Consider the following 19,123-nt stretch of genomic DNA (forward strand, 5'->3'; position numbering starts at 1 on the left):
ATATATACACACACATAGGCCCCAATGGGACCTCACATTGGCCTAGGACTGGGGCTTTAGGGTGCAATTAGGGCCACTAGAAATCTGTAAGAAATGTTACCAAACTTTTATCGTTTTGTGGGATTTTTTTCCTCTCAGATTCTGCAGATTTTTAAGCAGGTTTATTTACAGCTTGATTCCAAGCCCCTTGGAGTCTCAGGGAGTCTTTCCATTGACTTCCATGGGCTTTGGATTGGATCTTCAATACTAATATGTTGTTCCATAAATTGTCAGTTTGGATTTAAAAAAAAAAGAAAAAAAAAAGATACATTTCACTAAATGTCATCTCTCAAAAAAATTCCTCCCCTATTTCTCCAAGGCTTTTCTTCTCCCTAAGATCTTCCAATCATTCTAGCATGAGCATCTCTCTACCTTTCCCTTTTAGAGTCCTCTATTACACATACTTAAAATGTTCTTAACATTTTAAAGAGAGAAGATCCATCCCTGTGGAATTTAATTGAGAATGACTAATTCCACTGAGTAAAGCACATTAGGTGGGTGTTACTACTAAAATAATAGGACCTTGGGAATTGTCAGATGAGATCAAACCAGTGGTGCTTCTAGTCCAGTAGTCCTTCTCTGATAGAGCCCAATACCAGATGCTTCTGAGGAAGATGCAAGAGTTACATCTTCACTAGGCAGTTAGGAGATAACCTGCTACCAGAGAAGTTTCCTCCTGGCCCATATAGTTAGAATTTGGTTTAAGCCTTGAAACATAAAAAGCGGTGAGTTAATAGGGACATTTGAGTTGTTGTCATTAGGCTTCAGAGATCACATTCTGAGAGGCTTTTCATTCATTTCAATAGATGTACTCCAAGGCCTTTTATGATTCATGGCAAGCTGAGTGCAAATTTGACTGAAAGATTCCAGGGCTTCTGTGGCACTCTGATTTAGTAGACAACCTTCTGTGGCTAATTTATATAATTAAAAATGGTAGAGTTTAGTTATCTGAATATGAAAATGAATATTACATTTTCCGCAGTCGTCTTCGTCATGTTCCTATTACACCTCTGGCGTTTAGGGCAGTGACAAAGTTCCTCCACTCCTGTCTGTTTCTGGCAAGTCTTTCGATGGGTCCCCAGTTGTGCCCCAGATTTTTCAGCTCAGCTTCCATAGCTCTTTGCCATGTTATAGCTCCTGCTATTTATTTTGACTATTAAAGTACAATTGTTGAGACGACATTTACATTGTTGCCGTTAGCTGAATGGGGTAGCTCACATGTCTGAGCACCACTATTTTAGAACGTAGCTTCAGGATTAGAAGACAGCACTGCAAACATTTACACTCAGCTCTTATTTGTAGAGTTGTCTTTGCTACCAAAAGGGCCACAGAGATTTGGTGTTTTTCCATGTAAGATTCTGAAGCAAGGAGTGGATTCCAGGGCAAATTTCACCACGTTGGATTTGCAGAACACACAAGATATTATGGCACTATGGACAAATGTTAACAACATAGTTGTGAGCTTTCTGCCTGCAGTCTCAGCAACACAGCACTACCTTAGGTCACATTCAGCAAGGTATCTGCAGCCAGAGAGGTTAGAAATAAAAGTAATATTTAATGAAAATGTACATTCTGTGGAAAACAATGAAACCCATTTGAAGAATCTAAATGTACATTAAAGCATGGAATTTACACAGTATATATTTCCAACAGCTGTAGTAATAAGTGGGTGTTTTAGTCATCTGGCTATATGAAGATGCTGTGTTTATTGATTTGACATAGATGGCTCCCAAGAGTACTATTCAGTCCAGAGCACATCATAAGTATCTCAATAATGGTACCAGTGTTATTTCTGCAACGTGTTGCTTATGGAATAATCACCAGACTATATTATTTTTTGTTATTCATTAGTATTGCAGAGAGCTCAAAACAAACTGTTTTGCAATAAATCTCTTTGGATGCTTATATCTACTCTTGAAATCTTAATATGCCCCTCGCAGACTGAACTCATACTACATACTCATTTGTATTTGTTTATAATTTTTTTAAGGTAATTCAGAGCTCATGAAAAGTATCAGGTGGATAATGATGAAAGCAATTGAAGTCCAGTGTTTGTCCACAGGAAAGGTACAGCATAGCCAGCCAGAGGCCACACCACAAGGCTACAGTCCTTGTCTGAAGATACCAGCTTAGGGCATGTCTACACTGCAGACGGGAGCATGTTTCCAAGCTGGGTAGACAGACACATGCTATCTCTGCTTGAGCTAGCTCCCTGAAAAGAGCAATGTGGCCATAGTGGCAGCTCAGGCTAGTCACTTGAGTACAAACCTGCTTCACCCTCCTAGTATGTATTTGGGCAGCTAGCCTGAGCCACTGCAGCCACACTGCTTGGGCAAAGCTAGCAAACATCCGTCCACCTGCACTGGGAAGCACCCTCCCAGCTGCTGCATAGAGACTTTCTAAGAGTGAAAGGGAAGTTATGTCTCTACACCCATTCAGTTAGTGGTGCTTCTGCTGAGGCTACCAGTTTTTATAGTGAGTTTTGTGATGTGGACACCATGCCACTAGGAACCAGATGTAAACTCCAAACAGCTGTCAGACTGTAATGACTTTTGGCCACGGCCAGCCCAGGCTGGATTTGAACCAATGACTTCCCAATCAATCCCTTCATCCATCCAGTTCTCTCAACAGACTGATATTTTAGTTTGTTGTTGCTGCTGCTGCTGGGCACATAGGCTCCACATTATAGGCTTTGTCACTGCACTGCTCTCCTGGGATGGCAAATTATTTTCTCCTATTGAACTCTACTGTGTACTTCACTTGTGTTTTTATTGTAGAACAATTAAACATAAGTGTAAGCAATTAGTTGGCATGCAGTTAAAAATACAGGTGTTGTTAGGGAGAATGCCCTTGAGAGTTCTGGGGTAGCGGAAGGAAAGGGAGACAAATCTGTAGACTCCCTGTAGGTCTGTAAGATCAAAGTGCTTTTCCATTGTTATTACTAAATCTCTTCTCCTTCTGGTACAACCCTAACTTGCCTCAGTGTCAAGCTGAGTTATACATACATACTGGTGAAAGGGCATGTCTCACACACAATGGCTCTCATATTTAGGCTTGGAAGGATTAGATTTTTAATCAGTAAATTTCACTGTACACACAAACAACAACAAAAATATTTCCATCTCTAATAATCAAAATTTACACATAGGCAAAGAAAAAAATGCTGCTTGAGAAAAAATTAGTATTCCACCTTAATTTATATAAAACATGGTGCAATGCCTGCATTAGAGGAGATGGTTAAGGATTTTACTTTGTATATTTTGACATGTGACGTTGACAGTTTGTGTTTATGGTTTATAAAGCTTTAACTTTTTAAATCTCAATGTCTGCTGTCATTAATTATTGTCTGATCCCCTCTCCCCTCCCCCAAAATTTCCTGCAACCGGAAATTTAAATAGATAAAAACAGAAAAAACAACCAAGAAACAAAAACACACAACCAAGAAAATTTAAAACAAATAAGAATCTAAAAAAATGCTTAACAATAAACATTGATATCTGCCAAAATTAGAACCAAAAAATTGATTTCTGTGAAGCCTAATCCTATCTGACCACATTAATTAATTTTACCTCATGGAGCAATCTCTCTCTGTGTTGTTCTTGTGGTGGTTATGCTGCGAACTCTTCACGCCAGGAAATTAGGTGGTAACCAGTTTGGAAGGGCTAGAGAAATATTGATGAATTAATTCTAATATGTCAGCACATTTGGAGACAAATTATACATATTAAAAAGGGAATGTTTGTTACTTTAGGTGAAACAGAGTTTGGCAAGAAGATTAATAAGGCAGTAGGTGATTTAAAAAACTCTGTTTAGTATTGGGATGCTGTTTGAGAAGTGGTGGGTCTGTTAAAAGGAGAAAGTAAAACTGGCTAAAAACAAGGCACAGCACAAACACCACTATGGGACATGAACATGGGACAATATTCCATTTATGTTAATGTCTAACAATGCATTGTTACCAACTGGTTCATTGCATGGGAACCACTGCCCTCTACTGGATGGAATTAAAGCTGACCATTATGTGTCAAATTAATAGTTTGAATGGGAGAGGCATGAATTTTTCGAGCAGGGGGATCAAAGTTCTCCTTCGCTGTCTGAGGAGTAGTTCCTAGGCTTCCAAGATATACAACACCAGAATTTTCCAAAGATGTTATCACCCACATTCAGGGACAAATTTTCACCACAGCTCATTAGGTGCATGTTGGGAGTGCTGAATTCTACTTAAAAACTGGCCCCCATTATGGGTATTGAGCACTTGAAAATCTGTCCCATAATGGTGGTAACCCTGAAATTTTTAGATTGCTGCAAATTTGTTACAAGAAATATGCTGGTGGGGTAGGAAAGGATTTAAGAGTCAGAGTAAGAAATGTTACTCACTGGAGTACAGTTGTTTCAGTGAAGATGCAAGAGATAATAGTATCAGTTGCTTCCCTGAATATTTATGTACAGTGTGCATTGGAGCAATGGCTATTGACCACACTATGATATTACTATTGCCACAGAAATTGCAGTATACCCTAGGCATAGAAGGGACAATATCTCAGTCAACTTCAGGCATGATCTACAAGGAGCAGGACAAGATACAGAAACAGATCAATGAGAGCTATGGGGTAATGACTGCCATTAACATTTTTGTTTTTTCTTACCTCCATTCTCTACTCATCCCTCCTGACCTTGAACTTAAATCATTCGCCCCTGCATATCTCACCTATCTACAGCCCCCCTCCCCCCCACCACCATGGAATCATAGAATCGTAAGACTGGAAGGAGCCTCAAGAGGTCATGCAGTCCACTCCCCTGCACTGAAGGCAGGACTAAATATTGTCTAGACCATCCCTAACAGGTGTTTGTCTAACCTGTTCTTTAAAATCTCCAATGATGGAGATTCCACAACCAACTTGGGCAATTTGTTACAGTGCTTAACCACTGACAGTTAGGACGTTTTCCCTAATGTCCAATCTAAATCTCCCTTGCTGCAATTTAAACCCATTGCTTCTTGTCCTATCCTCAGAGGTTAAGGAGAACAGTTTTTCTCCTCCTCCTTGTAATAACCTTTTACGCTCTTGAAAACTGTTATGTCCCACCTCAATCTTCTCTTCTCCAGACTAAACAAACCCAAATTTTTTCAATCTTCACTCATAAGTCATGTTTACTAGACCTTTAATCATTTTTGTTCCTCTTCTCTCAGCTTTCTCCAGTATGTCCCCATCTTTCCCGAAATGTGGCACCCAGAATTGGACACAATACTCCAGTTGAGACCTAATCAGCACAGAGTAGAGTGGAAGAATTTCTTCTCATGTCTTGCTTACAAGACTCCTGCTAATACATCCCAGAATTATGTTTGCTTTTTTTTGCAATAATGTTACACTGTTGACTCATATTTAGGTTGTGATCCACTATGACCCCCAGATCCCTTTCTACAGTACTCCTTCCTAGGCAGTCATTTCCCATTTTGTATGTGCCCAACTGATTGTTCCTTCCTAAGTGGAGTATGTTGCCTTCTCTGTCCCCATATCTAGCGACACCATCATTGGACCCAACCGCACCAGCCACACCATCAGAGGCTCGTTCACCTGCACATCTACTAATGCGATATATGCCATCATGTATCAGCAGTGCCCCTCTGCCATGTACATTTGCCAAACCAGAAAGTCTCTATGTAAAAGGATAAATGGACACAAATCAGACATCAGGAATGGTAACATAAAAAAGCCAGTAGGAGAACACTTCCATCTCCCTGGACATTCGGTAACAGATTTAAAAGTAGCCATCCTTCAACAACAAAAACTTCAAACACAGACTTCAAAGAGAAACTGCTGAGCTACAATTCATTTGCAATCTTAACACCATCAATTTGGGCTTGAATAGGGACTGGGCGTGGCTGGCTGGCTGACTGACTACAAAAGCAATTTTCCCTGTCTTGGTATTGACACCTCCTCATCAATTATTGGGAGTGGACCACACCAACTCTGACTGAATTGGCCTTCAACATTGGTTCTCCACTTGTAAGGTAACTCCCTTCTCTTCATGTGCCAATATATATTTATGCCTGTATCTGTAATTTTCACTCCATGCATCTGAAAAAGTGGGTTTTTTACCCACGAAATCTTATGCCCAAATAAATCTGTTAGTCTTTAAGGTGCCACCGGACTCCTCATTATTTTGGTGGATACAGACTAACATGGCTACCCCTCTGATACTTTGCATTTGTCCTTTTTGAATTTCATCCTATTTAATTCAGACCCTTTCTCCTGTTTATCCAGAACATTTTGAATTTTAATTCTAGCCTCCAAAGCACTTGCAACCCCTCCCAGCTTGGTATTGTCAGCAAACTTTATAAATGTATGCTCTGTGCCATCATCTAAACAATTGATGAAGATATTGAACAGAACGGGACTCAGAACTGCTCTCTATGGAACCCCACTCACTATGCCCTTTCAGCTTGACTGTGAACCACTGATAATGGTGACAAGCTGCATCAGGCTCTTGTCTGGAACTAGGTTTCCCTCATCCAAAAGTAGCAGAACTCTGTTCTCCTTCCTGGTCAGCCCTTAGCTGGAGTAGGTTTCTCCTTTTAACTCCCCTCTCCACACACGACCTTGGTTGCAGGTGTAGTGGGATGGGGACAACTGGGTCCACAGGCTCTCTTTCATCCCGTTGCTGCCAGTGTGGGACCCACCACTGTTCCTATTCAAGTGAACTATGAAATGAGTTCCCAGGTCAGGATTCTGCCTGACCTTCAGGGCATAGCACAGAATGTAAAACAGGGCAGAATATATCCCTCTGTAACAGGGTAGCTGTGAAGATGAGCACAATGGAAATTAAACAGGAACAACCTTACATTTTATATCTTTTTCACTGATTTGTGCACACACACCTTTTCATCCTGAAGGATCCTAAAGCATTTTAAAAACCTTACATTGTTCAATTCACCAATCACTTTGCAGTCACCACTGGGGTGAGATCCAGCAACTATTGATCAGTGCAGAGCAACACTGTACATCAGTTCAGGACAAGATGAATGCTGTATCCAGCTGAAATTGCAGGAGGAATTTAGGTCAACAATCTAATTACCTGGACAGCTTCAGTTATTTTCTGTACGTAACTTAAACTGACCCTGCCAACTTAAAAATTATATTTCAAAAAGGTTTGTTACATATGTTACTAATATCACTTGAGATTATTAAAGCAGTGATATTTACAAATACAATTTACTTTTCACTATTAGTGCTGTCCTGTTTGTTTACTGTCTTCAGATTTCTCAGTTTACACAATGAAAATAGACTAGTCAGTTTCACATTTGTTTCTTCTCAGGTTTTATTTGCAGGTTTTCCTGCACTAATTCAGTGTTACTAAATAAATAAAATGAAAATCTGTGGGAATAAAAAGTGAATCATGAAAATCTGTTTACTGTTTCATAAAAAGCTTTAAAAAAAAAAAACAACCACCCCTACTCCCACAAAAACCTTAATTTTGGTTCAAAAATTCAACTTAACCATGCCCTTAAAATGAAATGACCACACCTGAAAACTGCAAGATCAGCTCTGGCATGCATACCTATATTGCTTTTCTTGGACATATTTACTACGCCTATAATCATCATATATTACATATATTGAGCATATATTACAAAAAGTAAAAAAACAGTTGGCACAAATAAAATGCACTCTGTATCTGTCCCCTCCCACTGAAAAGATAAGTACTTTTGCCAAATAAGGTCTAAATATAAATCTGTAGTGCACAAATACACTCAGCACTGTGTCCTAAAAGTCATCAAAAAGTTACACTGATATTAAGCTGAACTTATTTCAACGTATATGTATTATCTGTATAAGGTGATGCTTGTTTTGTTAACATTTTTACTCTCTTGCATGAGTAGGGCCCTTTGTTTTCAGTTTTTATTTAACTTTTCCCTGGGAATTTATCAGTGTTTATTACCACACCAAAACAGGTGAAAAATCAGTGCAAAAAACATTGGATTTTTCTGGGTAAATATCAGGGTTTATTTTGGTGGATGGAAAGACAGGGGAAAAAGTATTACGTAGATTAATGCTTTGAATTCCGTTCGTCAGTGTGGTTTGCTGCAGAACTAAAACAGAACTCAAAATACAATGCCACCTCTGAGTTTAAGAAAACAATACATCTCTAAATCCCCATATAAAACTTTTCATTTGAATAAACAGTTTACTGTTAAAAGAAAAGGAGTACTTGTGGCACCTTAGAGACTAACAAATTTATTTGAGCATAAGCTTTCATGAGCTACAGCTCACCTCATCGGATGCATGCAGTGGAAAATACAGTGGGGAGATTTTATATACATAAAGAACATAAAACAATGGGTGTTACCATACACACTGCAATGAGAGTGATCAGGTAAGGTGAGCTATTACCAGCAGGAGAGAAAAAAACCCTTTTGTAGTGATAATCAAGCTGGGCCATTTCCGGCAGTTGACAAGTGTGAGGAACGGGGGGTAGGGGTGAATAAATATAGGGAAATAGTTTTACTTTGTGTAATGACCCATCCACTCCCAGTCTCTATTCAAGCCTAATTGTATCCAATTTGCAAATTAATTCCAATTCAGCAGTCTCTCCTTGGAGTCTGTTTTTGAAGTTGTTTTGTTGAAGAATTGCCACTTTTAGGTCTGTAATCGAGTGACCAGAGAGATTGAAGTGTTCTCTGACTGGTTTTTGAATGTTATAATTCTTGACATCTGATTTGTGTCCATTTATTCTTTTACATAGAGACTGTCCGGTTTGGCCAATGTACATAGCAGAAGGGCACTGCTGGCACATGATGGCATATATCACATTGGTAGATGTGCAGGTGAACGAGCCTCTGATAGTGTGGCTGATGTGATTAGGCCCTATGATGGTGTCCCCTGAATAGATATGTGGACACGGTTGGCAACAGGCTTTGTTGCAACGATAGGTTCCTGGGTTAGTGTTTTTGTTGTGTGGTTGCTGGTGAATATTTGCTTCAGGTTGGGGGGCTGTCTGTAAGCAAGGACTGGCCTGTCTCCCAAGATTTGTGAGAGTGATGGGTCGTCCTTCAGGATGGGTTGTAGATCCTTGATGATGCGCTGGAGAGGTTTTAGTTGGGGACTAAAGGTGATGGCTAGTGGCATTCTGTTATTTTCTTTGTTGGGCCTGTCCTGGAGTAGGTAACTTCTGGGTACTCTTCTAGCTCTATCAATCTGTTTCTTCACTTCAGCAGGTGGGGTATTGTAGTTGTAAGAATGCTTGATAGAGATCTTGTGGGTGTTTGTCTCTGTCTGAGGGGTTGGAGCAAATGTGGTTGTATCGTAGAGCTTGGCTGTAGACAAGGGATCGTGTGGTGTGGTCTGGATGAAAGCTGGAGGCATGTAGGTAGGCATAGTGGTCAGTAGGTTTCCGGATAGGGTGGTGTTTATGTCGCTTATTAGCGCCGTAGTGTCCAGGAAGTGGATCTCTTGTGTGGACTGGTCCAGGCTGAGGTTGATGGTGGGATGGAAATTGTTGAAATCATGGTGGAATTCCTCAAGGGCTTCTTTTCCAGGGGTCCAGATGATGAAGATGTCATCAATGTAGCGCAAGTAGAGTAGGGGCGTTAGGGGACGAGAGCTGAGGAAGTGTTGTTCTAAGTCAGCCATAAAAAAGTTGGCATACTGTGGGGCCACGCAGGTACCCATAGCAGTGCCGCTGATTTGAAGGTATACATTTTGTCCCCAAATGTGAAATAGTTATGGGTAAGGACAAAGTCGAAGTTCAGCCACCAGGTTTGCCGTGACATTAATCGGGGATACTGTTCCTGACGACTTGTAGTCCACCTTTGTGTGGAATGTTGGTGTAGAGGACTTCTACATCCATAGTGGCTGGGATGAATCTTGCAGTCCCCTCTGGGAAAGCACAGGAGGTTCATCAGTGGGAAAAGCTTCTGCCCACATAGGCCTCTTATCTCTTCTCCAGAGTTATATGGTGGTAAAAGGCTCTCCCTGGCTCCACCATAATCAGGATTGGGAGAGGAAGAGACTTACAGATGAAGATGCCTCAGGAGTAGTTCTGCTTCTGAGGCAAGTTCTCCCTCAGGCAAGCCTCCTGTCCACCAGAACAAATTGGGCCAAGATGACCACTGTGGAGAATGAAGGTCTCTCAGAGACATGGGTGACTCACCATGCCTCAATCCATCTTGAGCCTCGCCTCTGGCTCCCCACACAGTGGTGCATGGTGGGCTGGTGGAAGTGAGACAAAAGTAGCATTGGGAGCCTTGACTTGGCTCTCTGTTGTACCGGACAGGTACAGTATAGGCAGTCCAGTTGCTGTAGGACTATACCTTGTCAGGTATTTTAGGCTCTCCCAGCAGCCAACACAGGCCCATTCCCTCCCTGGTACTTCATCCCAATGGACACTTTTGCTCCTTAAGAAGGCCCCTACATGTACCCCTCCACAACCTGGCACGCACAAGGCCTCATTGCTGAACACAGGTATGCTGGTATACAACTATGTTAGGGTTTTGTACTGCCACCCATCACGGCAGGATAAGTGCAAGTGTCATTTTTACGGTGGAAAAGCCTTTTCAAAGAGGAAGGGTCTGCAGCATTTCCTAAAGATGGGCAGACTTCACCTAATCTCTTCTGGAAATCTGTTCCAGAGTAAGTTTCCTTGACTGAGAACATTTTGTCCACAGCTCTTGGAGGATTCATCTTCATTTTTGTGATTTGTAATGTCCTACGAGAGATTCACAGAGCAAAATTCAGTCTCTGACGTTGCTGGTGCTTGATCTGTTAGGTGCTTTGAAAATTAGGGGCAAAAAGACAAATTGTTACCAGAAGCTGCCTGGGAGCCACTGGAGGGATTTAAGCATGGGGCTGATATGCTCATGTCCAAAGCCATGGAGAATAGGCAGCTACACCCTATACTGCCTGGAATTTGTGAATTGTCTTCACAGCATCAGAGAATAAAAGTAAATTACAGAAAATTGAAGATATATGAAGAGTACATGTTAAATATAGGAACTAAATCCAAACATTAAAATACTAAAGTTCCTCTATTTTGCACTTTAAACACAAATCCTACTATTGATCTGGAATGTACCTCTATATTTCAGATCAGAACCTAGTTAATGGGGAGTAAATCTGAATGAGTACTGCTGAGATACTTTTACTCCACACTGTCCAATACTTTCAAGTTACAGCTATCTGGGTTCTGGTATTAACCCTATGAACATGTTAATTTCTGAGTTCCCCCAAAAGTCAACCCGCGGCCACCGCTCATCCTCTCTTACTAGTAAGATCCAAGATTAAAATAATAGAATAGATGAGTAAGGCACAATTGTCACATGTTTATGGGTAAGAAGATAATAGTACATGTTGCCCATTGTCCAGAAGACCTCTTACCTGAGCCTATGAATAGTAAAGAGTTGGGTTTTGCATTTTATTTTGGAGATTGAGGTTAAACAGTCCTTGTTTCATCTGAGAGGATGACTTGGTTGGGCTTCCGTGGAGGTTCAATCTTCCCTACTCATGACTATCCCTCGATTGGTTGACAGTTTCACTGCGCTAGTGCACTGGAGATGTTGAGAGAAGGCAGAGTCAGAGAGAGTAGTCGTCTCATATAGATAGGATCCCATTCAAATAAGCATTTTGACAGTCAAGAGACCTTGAACTAGGCTGTGTTCATTACACAGCCAGCATAGAGTAGTGAAGAGGCCTGTGGTAGAAAGTAGCCAAGCTAGGGTGTCCTGAATCAGCTGGATGTTTGTCAAGAAATTAAAATTCATTCCCTGACAGAGAATTGTTGTAGTTAAGCCCTGATGTTAGAAATGGATAGATCACCACAGGAAAAGCTCACACCTGGTCAGATGGAAATGGACATACCTTCCCCCCCTAGTAGCTAGATGGGTACTGCAATGGAGGCTAATAAGAACCCTAAGATTGTGGGCCAATTTAACAATAAGAGGGCAAATGTCTCAATAATTTGAGCAGTTATGGAGGAGAGAGTTTCTTAGTACTTCTTAGCTTCATCATCTCAGTGTTGCTCTTCCCATTCAAGATAGGAGGCAGCACAGGCTAAGCATCACATAAATGAGATCTAGAGCTGAGTGTTAAACACCTATGGTGGCACTTCCAGTCCAGACCATCACAAGCTCTCCCAGGTCCCTGATTTGTTCGGGGCTGAAGAAAACCAACCACCCCTTAGAAGATGGGCAATTATATAATCAATTGAATTTGAAAGATTAAAAGCAAAGTCATTTTATGGTATACCATTTATTTTAAGAATTAATAAGAGTACAAGTAACCCTCCGGTGTAGTGCATGTGCACATGGGCAACATGCTGATGCACATGCTCTGTCAATTGCTAGAGTATGTACACATGTCTAATTTGCACTGAAAAGTTGCAAAATTGGAGAAAATAGCTTTAACAAGATTTCAGTTTTAAGGTGACCAGAGTAACAAAATCAAATAAAAAAAGATTTGAGAAGAACACTTGTGTCTTTGCAGTACCGTGCTCCTTTACGTTGTAAGTTTAGGCAAGAGGATGTGCTTTTGTAGTTAAAAATTCAACCCCCTCACGCATGCCTCGTCCTTCCCTTTCTTATCCTCCTCATTCCCTTCAGCTTGACAGTTCGTATTTAAAAATTTACATTGCAAGGTATACATTTCATTATGTATTGAACAGATAATATCAGCACTGAATTGTTATCAGTACTAGGCAGGCTAAGAGAAATGTTGACCAAAAAGTAAAAATTGAAACCTTTGGGATTTAGGAATATGCAATCAATTTGGTTTTTTCCACCCAAACTGAATTGGAATATAAGATGACTAAAATAAATGGACTACTTCTGATTGGTCAAATTAATAGTTTTATTTCCATCTGTTAAAGAATTATTTGTCTACCAGTAGAGTCCAAAGTAGATCTGACATACAGACATGAATACAATTAAATACAGGAAAATTTGAACTATATACAATGACAAGTGAAAAACATACATTTACATAATCAAAAAAATCTTTATATTATCTATCAGTTCTTGCAAATGTCATGAGCTATACTGAGCCACTGCCTTTACTGGAAATTAAAATATATCTATTTCAAGTTTTTTAAAATTATAATGCAACTTTAACATTTGCCATTTTGATATTGAAAGTTTAAAATTTGTTTTCAAGTACACAAAACGTGGCACTTAATAGGGATCACAAAAGTTAAAAACTTTTGTTGTTGAATATTCTACAGTTTGTGGTATCTAAAGTCCAAGTAGGTTTATATATTGATATGCAAGCTGTAAAGAGATATTTACATGGTGGAAACTGTGCAAAAACACAATTCAAGCTAGGGCTAGTACTCAAATTAAAGATCTAGGGACATGCTACTCAACCACGACCCCAGACTTAATCCCTTACATTTATATGCTCTTATTGCCTTCCCTGTACACAGTAGTTTAGGTATGATGGCTCATATCTGAGAACCATTTACCTTAATTTATTTAGAAACTATTGGGAGGTTTTAATAGTCGAGTGTATGTGGTCCTAACTTACTAGACAGCGTCATGGTGGTCTGCTTTTTCTGCATGTGACAGATGCTTCCGAACAATCTGAAGAGAATAAAGCTCTTGCTCAGTTTGTCTTCCAAGACATGGAAAAAAAAAAATCCCACAGGTTCTTCTATAAACAAGATACAGAAATTAATTGCACTGTCCTGAAAATATTTTAGGAAAGTCTTCGTTCAGCACTAGGTTTAAATAATTCAGTGTAAGTGAAAGCAATTACTGGCGATTATATCCTTTTAATATGTAGAGAGTATTGCCAGGGTGCATAGGTTACAGTACAGCAGGCTTTTCCATGTAAAAAACTCTGATTATATAAGGATCAGAAGAGCGCAAGTATTACTTTTCTCCTGGGTCAGTAACCATACTGCTACATACAGGCCATATTCTGCACACTGAAGATTCTACAAAACATTGTGTAGTCTTGGCTAGACACCTCTTCAAAGTTTAATTGGCTAACTAGAGCAGGTTCTTTCATTTAAAACAATCCATTCTCCCAATGATGGAGTAATAAGATACTACTACTTATTATCTGTGTTAATTACATACCTCTTGAAATTCTCTTTTCGGAAGTTGGGGGGGGGAAGAAGGGGTAAAAAGAAAGTCTGAAAAATGTATTCTAACAGTCTTCAAAGTAGCTGGCAGTTTATTTTTTTTCATGTTTCACAGACTAACCTCCAGTTTTAAAGATGCCTTGGTAGATATTGTTATAATATTATATTGTGGAACAAAACATCGGCCCAAGTGTCAGGTATGTACAGAGATCATAGAAAACTGATGTTAACATCTTGCCTACATATAGAACTATTACAGTTAAATGCATCAACTCACCGAGGCACCATATCTCCTTGTAATTTTGTGCTGAAATAAAAATTCTATTTTATAGCATTCAGCACTGAACAGTATTAAAGCAAGAAATCATCTCACCACAGATTAGGAAACATTTCAATACTGTGATTCAAATCAAGTAATTCTTGGGCAGTTAAGGTACACCAGAAATGAAATATTTTCACATTCATATTATGAAAGTTGTAATTTGGCTATGTACTCTAAACCTCATGGAGCCCATAAATATAGGTCTGCATATTCAAGACTTCTAGTTACAGAAAGATTAGTTGCTGGCTAATGGCATATTAGTTCAATGCATTACCCTGGTATACAATTTAATATTGCATTAAGTTTTTGCCTATCACAAAACTCATTCTAGTTGGACTAACTGCACTTCAGGTAAGACTACATGCTTTAGCAGCAGGGTGCTCTCCAGTAACTTGCTGCCTGCCACCTACATCATGATAAAGATTCAAATGAAAGCATTTATTCATACTTGTAGGCAATGTAACTTCTTTATCTGGGCGGAAGGGGGCAGGTGAGGAGGAGTAATTAAAAGCATTTAAGAAATAGAAAAAAATATATATGTATATATCCAGAACTCAATTTCAAGCACTTGAAAAGAAGCAAAGGGAAACAGAACATCAGCTACTTCATTGGTGACACATACCGACCTGTGTTTGCAGACCTTCAAGAACTTTTAACACGAACAAGTGACAAAACAAGAAGCTATTTTGGACAGTATGACTGGACCATATGAAAGCTGTTTAGATATGCACAAGTTAATTCTCAAAAAATCCGTTTTACTACAATTGGGTGGGCATACAACCTGTTGCTCCTTTAATCTTCAAGGCATCACAAATGCATGACATTTTCACCAAGATCCAGTTGAGGCTGTCCTGAGAAGAATTCAAAGTGCTTATATATAAATTGGATGGTACTGTTTGTGATTGAGTTTTTTCCTACAAGTTGGGCAAGAGTTAGCATTTCTAAGGGAGTCACGGAGGCACTGACTACAGAAGACATGGCCACATTTGGTTGACACGATAAGTCGTCCACTTTGTACAATCTGAAAGAGAAGAAACTATAAAGCTGAAGTTCATGGGAAAGAAACTCAGCTTTGCACAAGAGCAATATTGATTACATAACACAACCGTGTAAGAGCAAATCTTTGCAATCCATAATATTCTGGTGACTTTAGCGCTGTTTATTCAAGACTTAACATGGAAACATGTATTGTCATCAGCTGGCTCTCAAGAGCAAGCTTCCCTTAACAAATATACTGCCAGATATGATGTTTTTATGACATATGGCTCAACATATCAGATTTCAATTACCATTTCAATACTTGCAAAATTTAGCAATTCAGAGTCTTAGTCACTAGGAGCAGTCAGTGAGGTACTGTTGTTTAGTAGCATGTTTGTCGCAACTTGAGAATGGAAAGGTCTACTAACGCAGGTAGTAAAGGAATATTAGAAATTGAAATACGCTACATCATCATAATTACATTAGTCTTCTATTAAGGAAACTGAATATCCTACAGAAGCTCCTGGAGAAGATGTTATCACCCTTATACACTGACTTAAAAACTAAGATTTTCTCTAATGTGTACAATAGTTTGACTCTCCAAATACAACTAGCTAACAAGTGTAGTGATTCTGTACCTCACATTTTAATTCTTCTTTCAGTGGAACAAAAAATATTATAGACAAGGTGTAGATTCTTACCTCTGAGTATCCATCCATGCAAATTGGACAACTAACGGTACCTGAAGGCCTAAAAAACCCCCAAAACAATATGTTAGTTCCATTATGCACTGGAAACTTCAGACAATAATATCTGGTTATTTTGTGTCCTAGAGTTTGCCTCAGGCAAGAACCTCTCCTCTTCCTCACACTCAAGAAACTTGGCTTTAGGCCAACTTCTATTATACTGAATCAAAGGCTCACATGGGGTGTGCTCATATTAGGCTCTCAATTTGTTACATTGATGAGATTAGGCACTCCTACACCTCACAGGAGAAGGCCCTTATTTTCATTCATCCTCTTCATGTTTACCATTTCTTCTCCCTCATCCCCACTGTAACTGTCCTAATAACAAAGAAGTAACTTTTGAAAATAGTGGTAACTTACAGCACTGTACAGGATACACATAGCATATAGAAGGGTACGGCAGTCTCCAGAAGATTTTTGGAACAGAGTTCACAATTCTAAGAACTCTAAGTTCCTTGCAGAAGCATATTGTAAAAGGTTAACTGAATTACTCCAAGTTCTTTCACACTGTAGAACAGCATGCAAACATTTCAACTCCAAATCTCTCTGCTGGCTGAGGCTCACCACATCATCTCACATACCAAGCAACAAAACCACATAAGCTATTATTAAATAAGAAATAAATAAGCAAAAAGAAGGGGGAGGGAGGGTGCTCATGAACTTCCTGAGTATGAATTGAGTTATCATGGAGAACACAATAAAGCCTGCTTGACATTTTTATTTATTGTTTTTTTTAACATCTGTTGAGTTTCCACTGTAGATATTTTCACCAGTGGCTATACTGCTGAAATTGATGGCAGGTTAGACTTTATCGTGACTAGTGATAACATGTTAGAGTACAGGCACATATTGGAGTGTAACACCACTTAGGGTGGATAAAAATTGATTAAAATTTTTTTAAAAAAATTTAAAACACTGGTGTATTTTTAAAAACAAACCTATTTAAAATAAATTTGAAATTAATACAACCTATGTTAAGGCCCAAACTTCTTAGAATCATTTATATTAAATGCAAAATTAATATTAAGCAGTACATTTCCTGCCAAGTTTTAAAGGAAGTTAACCACTGAACTGGTGGAAGCCACTGGCAAAACATCTGAAATTAGTGTTTGTTGAAGTGCTAAGCTCTTGACAGCACTTACTCTCGCTGCACTTGCAGAAGAGGTTGTTTTTGTCATTTCAGTTTATTCAACTAGCTCACTTTAATGACTAGTTCATTCAAAGTTAAGAAACCAATCAGGGGTGGTAAAAGCAGGAAATCTTGTTTTCTTCTTCCAATCTTCGAATAAAAAGTAGGTGTGAGAGGAGGCGTCTACTAGTTCTAAAAAACCTTCCAGGAAATGGTGACCAGAAACAATCAATCAGTTCACTTCATCAACTACAGACACATACTTCCCCTTTGTTTAATATATCAGTTAAATTTTAAATGCAAAACAAGTCGATAAATATGTTGAATAAGCTTTTTTTTTATGTAAGGTAATTTAATAAACATTTGAAATGCTGTTTTTGTGCATTCTGAATTGAGTTTAAATTTCCATCCAGAGATGGACACAAATCACAAGTTAAAAAGAAATCACCTAGTAAATAAGACATCATTCACCATTTTCTAACAATAAAAAAATATAAAAATAGAGAATCTGTATAGAAGTAGAGTTAAGCTATAATTACTTAAATAAACATGCATAGAGTATTTCCTCCGGGTAAGCAAAAGGAAACACCAAATTTAGTGTCAAGGCTATATTTCATTTCAAATAATAATTTAATGATTACCAACTAATGAGAAAAACAAGCATAAAGTAAAAGTGCAAAACACAATTACAATAGATTTAAAATGAAATCTTCCTATTTGCTGATATGAATCATGATTAAAATCAGTGATTTATATCAATTCATCCTGACCAGGACAAGTTATGTCACTAGTACCCAGCTTCATAGAAGGTTGATAGCTCTAGGGATGGCAGAACACAGAAGCATTTAGATGTGTGCTCTTCTTGTCCATTATATTTAGCAATTTCAGATCTACACTTAGCCCTCGTATACACTACGAAAATTTAGGTCGAATTTAGCACAGTTAGATTGATTTAAACATGTACCCGCCCATATGACAAAGCCATTTCTGTCGACTTAAAGGGTTCTTAAAATCGATTTCTGTACTCCTCCCCAACGAGGGGAATTTACGCTGAAATAGACATCGCTGGGTCGAATTTGGGGTAGTGTGGATGCAATTCGACGGTATTGGCCTCCGGGAGCTATCCCAGAGTGCACCATTGTGACCGCTTTGGACAGTGCTTTCAACTCAGATGCACTGGCCAGGTACACAGGAAAAGTCCTGGGAACTTTTGAATTTCATTTCCTGTTTGGTCAGCGTGGCGAGCTCATCAGCAGAGGTGACCATGCAGTCCCAGAATCACGAGAGCTCCAGCATAGACCGAATGGGAGGTACTGGATCTGATCACTGTATGGGGAGAAGAATCCTTGCTATCAGAACTCCATTCCAAAAGATGAAATGCCAAAATATTTGAAAAAAGCCTCCAAGGGCATGATGGACAGAAACTATAGCAGGGACCTGCAGCAATGCCGCATGAAAATTAAGGAGCTCAGGCAAGCCTACCAAAACGGCAAATGGCCACTTCGGGTCAAAGCCCCAAACATGCTGCTTCTATGATGAGCAATTCTAGGGAATGCCCCTACCACTACCCCACCCCTGTCCGTGGACACCTACAGAGGGGGAGTCTCACACAACAGGGATGAAGATTTGGGGGATAAGGAAGATGAGGAGAGCGCACAACAGGCAAGCAGAGAAACCGTTCTCCCCGACAGCCAGGAACTGTTTATCACCTTGGAGCCAATACACTCCCATGGCGGGCTCCCGGACCATGAAGCCAGAGAAGGCACCTCTGGTGAGTGTACCTTTGTAAATATAATACATGGTTTAAAAGCAAGCGTGTTTAATTATTAATTTGCT

At 39.4% G+C, this 19,123-nt stretch overlaps 1 protein-coding gene across 1 annotated transcript in view; it reads right to left on the reverse strand.

Moving 5' to 3' along the window:
- Window positions 1-12,864: 12,864 nt before the first annotated feature.
- The window catches only part of RNF4 (ring finger protein 4), a 39,068-nt gene continuing 32,809 nt past the window's right edge, over window positions 12,865-19,123 (reverse strand). The window contains exons 8-9 of the mRNA XM_077815924.1: window positions 16,114-16,162; window positions 12,865-15,455 (exon numbers count right to left, since the gene is read on the reverse strand). Of these exons, the coding sequence (XP_077672050.1) occupies window positions 15,306-15,455; window positions 16,114-16,162 (199 nt within the window). The 3' untranslated portion in view covers window positions 12,865-15,305. The remainder of the gene's footprint in view (window positions 15,456-16,113; window positions 16,163-19,123) is intronic.

The sequence above is a fragment of the Eretmochelys imbricata genome, chromosome 4 (assembly GCF_965152235.1).
Source record: "Eretmochelys imbricata isolate rEreImb1 chromosome 4, rEreImb1.hap1, whole genome shotgun sequence".
In the NCBI taxonomy this organism is placed as follows: Eukaryota; Metazoa; Chordata; order Testudines; family Cheloniidae; genus Eretmochelys; species Eretmochelys imbricata.